At 47.1% G+C, this 9,869-nt stretch overlaps 1 protein-coding gene across 1 annotated transcript; it reads right to left on the bottom strand.

The window, feature by feature from the left end:
* Positions 1 to 1,280: 1,280 nt before the first annotated feature.
* Positions 1,281 to 9,853, bottom strand: nox5 (NADPH oxidase, EF-hand calcium binding domain 5). Its single transcript, XM_088996941.1, has 16 exons — positions 9,096 to 9,853; positions 8,875 to 9,025; positions 7,906 to 8,116; positions 6,911 to 7,148; positions 6,466 to 6,619; positions 6,228 to 6,400; positions 5,275 to 5,457; positions 4,759 to 4,891; positions 3,972 to 4,111; positions 2,906 to 3,094; positions 2,789 to 2,833; positions 2,601 to 2,725; positions 2,444 to 2,528; positions 2,150 to 2,249; positions 1,914 to 2,080; positions 1,281 to 1,828 (listed from the first exon to the last, which is right to left on the bottom strand). The coding sequence occupies exons 1-16, from the start codon at positions 9,306 to 9,308 to the stop codon at positions 1,697 to 1,699; spliced, it is 2,439 nt and encodes an 812-aa protein (XP_088853067.1). The 5' UTR covers positions 9,309 to 9,853; the 3' UTR covers positions 1,281 to 1,696.
* Positions 9,854 to 9,869: the final 16 nt, after the last annotated feature.

Below are 9,869 nucleotides of genomic sequence, written 5' to 3'. Positions count from 1 at the left end.
CCAAGAAATAGAACAAACAAAAACAACAATCACAGTTCACACTCCCAGCAAAAGAAGCACAAAGCTACCTTTGATTGACTGAAATATGTTCTATCGGCATAAACAATCATTTGAAACGCGAAAAACTAACTGACAGCTCTTCCGTACTTTACTCTTCAAGTCACGACAAAGACTCGATATAAACATACTAAAATAATCACGCAAACATTTACATAATCTGTACAGTGATACCTTGGTTTACGAATTTAATTGGTTCCCAGAAAGTGTGTGTAAGGCGAAAAGTGTGTATTGAATACACTGTATTCCAAACATTAACTTCCCATAGGAAACCATTAAAATTAGAATAATCCGTTCCCATGTCCCCATAAAACATAATCATCAACTAAATAAGACTTCAAACTACACGCAATTTACCTTATTTTATGTGTAATAATTTGGCGGGCGCTAAGACCATGTATCTCACCCAGCAGGTGTACAGCAAGGGCCGTGTTTATGATAAGACTATTTTACTGCATTTTCTGTTCAAGTCAGATCCACTTGTTAGCCGTTGGAATAAACACGTCTCCACATTCAGTCGTGTGTGCTCCTTCCTCAACGGCTACAATAAAATAACAAATGTGCTATGGTATTGTATTTAACGAAATAAAGTCAAAGTCGGGTTTATTGTCAAAGATTGCTAATATGCATGACATACAGCACGGATGAAATGACTGTCCTCTCTGACCCAGCGTGCAGGCACTTATAATGACTTTAGCAAACATAATAAACACGAAAACGGCAATTTGCCGAGAGAGTGGGCAGCCGCTGCGTGGTCACGCGCCGCCATCTTGGGGGAAAAAAATCTAAACTGTACTGGATAATAAAGTTGTTTTCTTGACCTTTGTGATGGTCGTTGATGGCTTGGATAGCTTTTTGCATAGTGTGTCAGGGAGCATCTTGGAAGTTGTGATATAGCAACAGATGCAGGCAGACACACTCGAGCCTTGCATGCTAACCGAAGACTGGGGGCGGGAAATAGAGGGGAAAAAAGCCGGCTGCCAAGACACATCACTCATTGTGGCGCTCCGTGTGTATACCGAAAAATAGTTTGTATGCCAAGATGATATTCTCGCGAATTTAACATTCGTAGGGCGAAAAGTTCGTTAGCTAAAGCGTTGGTAACCCGAGGTATCACTGTACTTCCATTTCTGTAAAACTGACATTCACATAACATTGGAACTACGATTACCAAATTTAGCACCACAGTCGATCAATACACATACACGGTGATTTAAGGGAGTTAGCAATTTTATTTTTGAAAGAATCTACCACAGCAGAGTATCTTTTGTTTAATTCATTATACATTACAACAAAATACAACTTCAAATGTATAATTTTTGAGTTAACGTAACAGGTAAAAGTCACATATTACCAGCGAAGCGGCAGTCGCTAGCTTGTTCACTGTATTTATGCTATCTTACTTTTGCTAGCACTGTGATTTCATGTACGTTGAATATTCAAGTGCGTGTGAAGCGGATGATAATTTGGCAGTAGTCCATACGCGGTGGGTAAAGATGCTTTGGTGTGGTGCTCTGGTCCCATTCGGGCTTGCGTGACAAGGGTGTGATGATAGCCCCGACTGTTTGCTGCGCAAGACGCCAGTTAGCACTCCAAGCCGATGGACGCATTGTCACGGAAACGTGTCTTCTTGGACTTTTCAGAAGTTTTCCTTGTAAAAGTGGAAGCCAAAGTGTTCACATTGAGCTTTGATCACTTTAGCCAACGCAGGAGAACCGCAGTAGAACACGTGAACTTTCCCTTTGTTCTCCTCTGAAATTTTCTGGAACACCTGATCGTGACCAGAACAACATTGGTTCGGTTTGGTTCGTTAGCACACAAAAGTAAGTCTTCTGGTACATCTGGAATGATCTAACCTTGGCCCATTCGGGTCGCCCGGGTTGCGTTCTAGTCCTCAGACCTGTGATGGAGTCTCTCTTCTCCTTCTTGGCCAGTAGATCCAGCGCCATCTGTAGGCCAATGGCCTTCATGTCGTTCTTGCACAGGGCCGACGTCATGTACATGTGCATCTCCAGGAAGCGACCTTAGCACAAGAGACCAAATTGAGGTCACACCGTTGATTGTTGAGGTCACACCATCGGCTGGGCGGGACCTTCGGGCTCTCCGTCGGCCTGGTCCATCTCCAGTTTGGTCAGGAGGCTGACAAACCACTCAAAGGACTTTTGGTCACGGTTGATCCAGATGAAGTCAACCTGAGAAACCAGCAAAATGAGTTCTGGGTCCCACTCAATACGGAGAAACAAACAAACATTGGCGCGACGGTTCCCGTCTAAAATGGCACCAGGAAGCACCCGGCGTTCTGTTTCTCAGTGGCAGCGCCACGGCAGCTACCGTCACAGATTTCGGGAGGTCGCTTGACTGAAACGAGACTCTCCAACAAGCTTACTTTGCGTAGCTTCATTTCGCTGTCCTTAATGTTTTCGCACCACGAGTAGCTGCAGTTGGGACAATTCTGCTTGCGGCGGCGGTACCTGGGCACACAATTTCACGGCGTCGCGGGAAGCCCGTTACCGCGAGGCATGGACGGGACGCCACGGAGTCACCTGTACATGATGCTTTGCAGTATGGAGGCGAAGGGTGTGATGCCGATGCCCGCCCCGATCAGAACGGCATGCTCGGACGCAAAGATCTGTCTGGTTGGGGTGCCGTAGGGTCCGTCTACATAACACTGCGGCGAGGCGGAGGTCCCGTGACCAAGGCGTCAAAGCACTCCAGCCCACCGTTGGCTCACCTTGATGTTGCAGAAGCGGTGGTTCTCGCCAAACTTTGCGGAAACCTAGAAGAACGCCATCCGGCATCGGCGGGTGTCGCAAGGTGACCGGTTGTGAATGCTCATGAGCTGATCTACCTCTCTCGTGGGCGGGGCCTCGCCTCTCTCGGCGGTTCCTTGATCCTCTGAAGGGACGGGGGGAGGATTGGAGGTTGGTGGGACTGCGGCAGCCCGGGACATGTTTCGACGGTACATGGTAAGCTCCACCGCGTTGTCCTCGTTGGACGCTACGGTGCCGTTCTCGTTTGGTAATTTGAACAATTCCTCCTGGGGGTTTATGGCAAGGATCTCTTAGTCGCATGGAGAAACGGTTCAAAAAGGTGCACCTGGGGTCTATGAAATGATTTTGTTTGTGCTAGAAGGGAAAAATCCTCTTTCAAATAAGGATTACGAAGACATCAGATGCCAAAGAGGCCCCTAAAGATCCCCCATTTTTAGCTCTGTGCCAAACGAGTGCCAAAGACTACCACAGACGTTAAAATGGATGCCAAATCAGGACCAGGAAGAGGCCAAGGCTTAATCCACTCAGCAGCTGCATCTCAACCAGTCGTTAGCACCTCAAGGCCATCTCTCCAGGTCTCCTTGGACAATCCTACCCAGAATGTCGACACTCAACATTAAATTAATTGTACTCTTGAAATTCTTCTGAACTTTTGAAAACGGAGGTTCCGTTTTCACCAGCTCCAGGTTACCCAAACTGAACTCAGACCTGCTTTTACTACTAAGAACCGCTGCCCATCTTTCGCAATGCACTGGCTCTGCTCCTGTACTGTCACAGTGCTGGGACTTTTAAGAGAGCTGATTCTGTACTCTGGTGGAGGCGGAAACCAGATTGGAACGGTTCGTAGAGATCATTCTGGGAGAGGTGAGAGTGTAGCTGGGAGGACACCATTTTTTCGAGGATTACAGAGCTTTCAGCTGCTCTGCTCCCAAACTCTGGAACTGGAATTTCATTGATTGTATTCTATTTATAGTTGTATTTTATTTATGATTGTACCTATGCTTGTCTGTGACTGTAAAGTGTCCTTGAGAGCTTTGAAAGGCGCTTAAAATATCATGTATTATTATTATTATTAACTAGTTGATCACCAATGAATCACTAATCCAAACATGAATGCTGAATGTTTTCTTCCTCCCCCCCTACCGGACTCTTCATCAGTTGTCTGTTCCGCAAGCTTGCAGCTAGCCTCGTAGGACTCGGCGCCGGAGTCTGCGGCTGGCGGAAGTACTCATACAGACGGTTGGTCCACTGGCCCATGGAACGGATGTGCAGCCACAGGCTGTCTGTGCACAAAAACACACCAGCGCGCAATCGGAACCGGAATCAAAATCTTTATTGGTCAAGTAGGGAGAACACACAAGGGATTTGTCTCCGGTAGAACTCGGTGTAGAGAGTTAATGGCCAAGGGAAAGAAGCTGTTTAAATGTCTGCTGGGTTTGGTTCGCACGGATCAGTATGTAACTGACTGGCTATCTAGCTAGGTATCTCTTCGGCAGCTAGCTAGCTTTCTATCTATGTGAGATACTTTCGGGTTGAGTGAACGCTGGCGCGTGTGACTGCTGCTGCTCACCCACAGCAAAACTCATCCAGTGACTGTAACGTGACCTTGACAGATTTGAAAGGCGCTTAGAAATTAAATGTATTATTATTATTATTAGCTAGCTATTTACCAATTATTAGTTATCTGGCTTGCTATTTGCTATCTAGCTAGCTATCTATTGGATTGGATTGGATATGCCTTTATTAGTCTCACAGTGGATTCACTATGTAACTGAGTGGCTATCTAGCTAGGTATCTGTTGGCTATCTATTAGCTAGCTTTCTATCTATTTGAGTTACTTCCGGGTTGAGTGAACGCTGGCGCGTGTGGCTGCCGCTGTTCACCCACAGAAAAAAACCTATCTTGTGACTATAAAGAAACAAGGCGTTACCAGATTGTTCCGGAGCGCTGCTGATGGTGAACGGGTGCCACTCGTACTTGGCGATGACGGGAATGTTGATGTACACGTAATCTCCCGGCTTGAACTGGAAGAACTGCGGACGCTTGATGACCAGATGAGTCACCTGCACATGAAATGACTCCCAATGCAGGTAACATGCCACTTACGACCACCAGACCCTATTTTGAACATTTTCATGCTACGCCTATGCTAAGTGCTGCTTTGGCTCACAAGGGAAGCCATTTTGCGAAAACGGCATCGTGGCGGTCCATACCGTTAGCGTTCACGCTAATATATGAACATGCCACATCGGATACCGATGATCTTAGCGGCTGTTTTTAGAATAGAAATGGGGGTTGCGAGTCTCTATTCAACATTTTGAATGGATTTCGACTTACGACCATTTGGTTGGAACGGAACTCGGTCGTAAGTCGGATGTTACCTGTATAATGCCGCGGTGATGGAGCGGGAAAGTCAACCAAAGGTCACACAGAAGTCGTTTGTCACCTTAGACGGCAGCAGGTTGACCTCCACGATGTAAAGACCTCCTATTCGGGATACAGCGATTCCGATGATCTTCTCTAGGAGGAAGAGCAGACCGGGAACCAGGAACCACTTCCAGAAGTTGGCGCAATGGACCATGAGCAGTGACCAGACCCACACGTAGGACAGGTGGGACCAGTAGAACACCTACCAGGTCAGGGGGGCGGAGCATGTGACTGTGCTACTGTGTTGGAAGTCAAAATACAGTAAAGTCTCGTTATATCGATATTCAAGGGAGTCCGAAAAAACATCGATATATCCAACCCTGTTTGCATGTAATTTTCTCCGTGCGTGCATAGAAATAGTATCGATATAACCGGGACTATCGATATATCCCATATCGATATAACCAGACTTTACTGTACTTCATCTTCGCTAGCTATTAGCTATCTATTCGCTAAGTGTCAGCTATTCGCTAGCTATTAGCTATCTATTCGCTAGCTATTAGCGAGTTATGTATTCGCTAGCTAGCTTGCTATCTATCTGAGTTACTTCCGGGTTGAGTGAACACTGGTGCACGTGGCTGCTGCTTCTCACCCACAGAAAAACTGATCCTGTGACTGTGCAGCTTGGAGAAGAACGTGAAGGGGGAACAAAATGTGTCAAGGAAATTATTAGCTAACTACTGTATCTATTAGCTATATAGCTAGCTAGCAATTAGCTATCTATTCGCTAGGTATTAGCCAACTATTCACTAGGTATTAGCTATCTATTTGCTAGCAATTAGCTATCTATTCGCTAGTTATTAGATATATATTCCCTACATATTAGCTATCGACTATCTATTCACTAGGTATTAGCTATATATTCGCTAGCTATTAGCTATGTATTGGCTAGTTATTAGCTATATATTCACTAGCTATTGGCTATCTATTCGCTAGCCAGCTCGCTTGCCCTTATCTTCATGGTCACCTTACTTCAAAATGTCCGCTGCGTCGTACAAATGTGCTGGAGCAGATCCCCATGAGGCAGATGACCACCTGAAGAACGACCCCCGTCAAGGACGCCGTGCCCTTCACCCACCCGATGCCGGGCCGCGTGGTCAGCAGGTACTCCCAAACGCTGAAGCCGCTACGCTCGGACAGCTGGACTGGAAAAGACACGCGGAGAATCGGAAGCCGTCGCATGCTCCGACTTAGCTTGGGTACGGCGTACCAAAGTTGAAGATGTGCGCCGTGGTGTGGACCAACGTGTAGCCCAGGATGGCGTAGCCTACGATCTGATGCAAGAGAATGTTCTGGTCCAGAGGCAAAACCCGGACCAGCCAGGTGGCCCTCAACCACGTGAGACAGCGACGTAGCATCAGGACCTTGAAGCAGGCGCAGATGAGCCGCGTCCGCTAAACTATTAACTATTTATTTGCTATCCATTAGCTAGCTAGATAGCTATAAGCTGTCTAGCTGACTGGCCGTAAACTGTCTAGCTGGCTAGCTGTAGGCTATCTGGCTAGCTATTCACTATTTATTTGGTCTCCATTAGCTAGCTAGCTATTAGCTGTCTAGCTGGCTGACTGTAAACTGTCTAACTGGCTAGCTGTTGGCTATCTGGCTAGCTATTCACTATTTATTTGCTATCCATTAGCTCGCTAGGTAGCCATTACCATGACGAAGGTGCAGTTGAAGTTGAGGCACTGCCCGCATCCTTTGGCTAGCATGTAGCAGGCACTCCCGTGACGATGCTGCAGGACGGCGCCCACGAAGAGCGCCAGGCTGAGGCACGCGTAGCCGCACAGGAACAGCAGCTTGCGACTGTTGTTGTGCCAGTACGCCCGCGTCAGGTAGCGAGGGGTCTGACGCTTCTTCTGATCGGCTTCCGGAGGTTTCAGCCAGTTTGCGGCACTGAGGGGGGCAGTTGAAACAATGCTGATAAAGACGTACGGCGATACTTTAGCTTACGAACTTAATTGGTTCCCAGAGAGAGTGTGTAAGGTGAAAAGTGTGTATCCCAAAAAATAATTTCCCACAGGAAACCATTAAAATGAGAATAATCCGTTCCCAGGTCCCCATAAAACATCATTTTCTACTTTCTAATTTTCTTTTCTAAGCCTTAAAACTACACAAAGTATACCTTATTTTACGTATAATAAATGTACTATGGTATTATAATGAACGAAATAAACTGTACTGGATAATAAAGTGATTTTATTGACCTTTGTGATGGTCGTCGATGGCTTGATGGAATGGAGTGGCCGCTTTCATCGGCATGAAACACTTGATGAGGAACGTCGCCTTCTTCTTTCACCATCTTGAGGAATGATCCCTTGGAGGTGCTTTCTGTGCCATCATTTTACCTTGTTCCTCATCAATTGTGTTCTGTTTAGCTGGGTTGACAGCTTTTGCCAATTTCCCCATTGTGGGACGAATAAAGGTTTTCTGATTCAGATTTTTGCATCAAGCTTGCGCGGGTTATTTGAGGAGCCTGATTGATGGGATATTTTAACCTTGCAGTCTCTTCCCTTGAAATATCAATAAGGTTGAAACGAGTCCAAATTTCCCTCTTTCCTTTCCATTTTCTCACTCTCTCACTTTGTCTGCCTGTGTCTTTAATGTTGACAACAAGAAGTTCTTGAAGGGAGGGGGCGAGGGCGGGACCCACCTGATGGTCAGGTTCTCCATCACCTCCGGAAAGTCTTCCAGTTCGGCTTTGAGCTCCTCGAAGGTGATGGCCCCGCTGTTGTCTTTGTCGGCCGACTCGAAGAGCGCCAGCGTCAAGTCGTCCAATTTCTCTTCCGGCAGAGAGATAGCGCTCTCGCGCAAACACGATTTGAGAACCGTGCGCAGCTCGTCCGGGTCGATTGAACCGCTCCCTGCGCAGTCCCGCCCAGAACCTCTTAGAATTTGCCGGATCAGGTGACATAACCACGACCGACTCAGAAATCGTTTTTTTGGACTCGACACTTTACTAGACAGCTAATAGCTAGTGTTAGGTGAATAGCAAATAAATAGCAAATAGATAGCCAGATAGCCAACAGATAGCCAGCTAGTCAGTTTACAGACAGTAGGTTAGACAGCTAATAGATAGCCAGCTAGCTAATGGATAGCTAATCGATAGCCAATAGCTAGCTAGCTAGACAGTTTACAGCCAGTCAGCTAGACAGCTAATATCTAGCTAGCTAGCTAATGGATAGCAAATAAATAGCGAATAGATAGCCAACAGCTAGTCAGCTCGACAGCTATCTCTTGGCTATCTAGCTGGCCGGCTGGCTATCTATTAGCTATGTATCTCGCGAGCTGGCTCTATATCAGCTATCTATTGGCGAGCTGGTTGGCTGGCTCGCTATTAGCTACCTGTTAGCTATCTAGCTAGCTGGCTGGGTATCTGTTAGCTAGTTAGCATGCTGTCTGTCTATTTGCTATCTATTAGCTAGGTAGCTGGCTATCTATTAGCTATCGAATAGCTGCTCACCCACTGATCCAGTGACTGTAAAGTGACCTTGAGAGTTTTGAAAGGCGCTTAGAAATGAAATGAAATGGATTATTATTATTATTATTATTTGAATGAATGAATGAATGGAAGAAGCCTTGCACACCCTTGAGTGGTCAAGGAGCGGGTGCGCGTACTCACCGTCCACATCGTAGACCTGGAAGAGGAACCTGAGCTTGTCCGTCTCGCTGCCGTGGATGAGGAGGTCCAACGCCTCCAGCAGCTCGTCCAGGCTGATGGAACTGCTCCCGTCAGAGTCGAAAAGCGCAAAGAAGCGCTCGGCGAAAAAAGACTGGGAGACGGCGGCGCCGGAGCGTGAGGTCATGTGACGCGCGGAGTTCGGGGGGCACGGGCGGACCGACCTCTTTGACCTTGAGAGCCGTCTTGAACTCGTCCAAGTCGATTTCTTTGTCGTCTCCGGCGATGCTTTCAAATTGCTTGGTCACCCAGTCCAGCCATCGCGCGTCCTCGTCCGCGCTCATAGCGCACACCCGCGCAATCGCCACCCACGATCTCCACTGGAAGAAAAGACGCCAGTGAGGTGGGGACCCGTTTGAATAATAATCATAATACATTTCTAAGCGCCTTTCAAAATTCTCAAGATCACTTTACAGTCACTGAATATGTTTTTCTGTGGGTGAGCAGCGGTAGCCACACGCGCCGGCGTGCACTCAACCTGGAAGTAACTCAAATAGATTGAAAGCGAGCGAGCTCGCGAATAGATACAGTAATAATAATACATTTGATTTCTAAGCGCCTTTCAAAACTCTCAAGGACACTTTAGTCACCGGATCAGCTTTTCTGTGGGTGAGCAGCGACAGCCGCACGCAACACAGCCGGCGTTCACTCAACCCGGAAGTAACTCAAATAGATAGAAAGCTAGCTAGCTAAGAAAAGACGTCAATGTGGGGGGAGCCGTTTGTAGCGCTCTGGTCCCTTTTTTCCCCCTCCTGTGATCATGTGATTTCGCGGGCGGTGAAAGACAAAGTCAACATCCACAATGCGGGTGTCAAGCCAGATCAGCCATTTTTTTGCCAAAAAAGGAGTTTTTACCTGCGTCTGTTCCCGGTCTTCTTAGGCTGCCGCTCAATCTTCCTCCTCGTCTTCATCGTCAGCTGGAGGTGACAACCAGCCCC

This window comes from Hippocampus bargibanti, linkage group LG05 (assembly GCF_051943395.1).
Source record: "Hippocampus bargibanti isolate YZ-2025 linkage group LG05, ASM5194339v1, whole genome shotgun sequence".
Classification (NCBI taxonomy): domain Eukaryota; kingdom Metazoa; phylum Chordata; class Actinopteri; order Syngnathiformes; family Syngnathidae; genus Hippocampus; species Hippocampus bargibanti.
The sequence above is the reverse complement of the archived record's forward strand: the minus strand, read 5'-3'. Positions and strand labels throughout refer to the sequence as shown.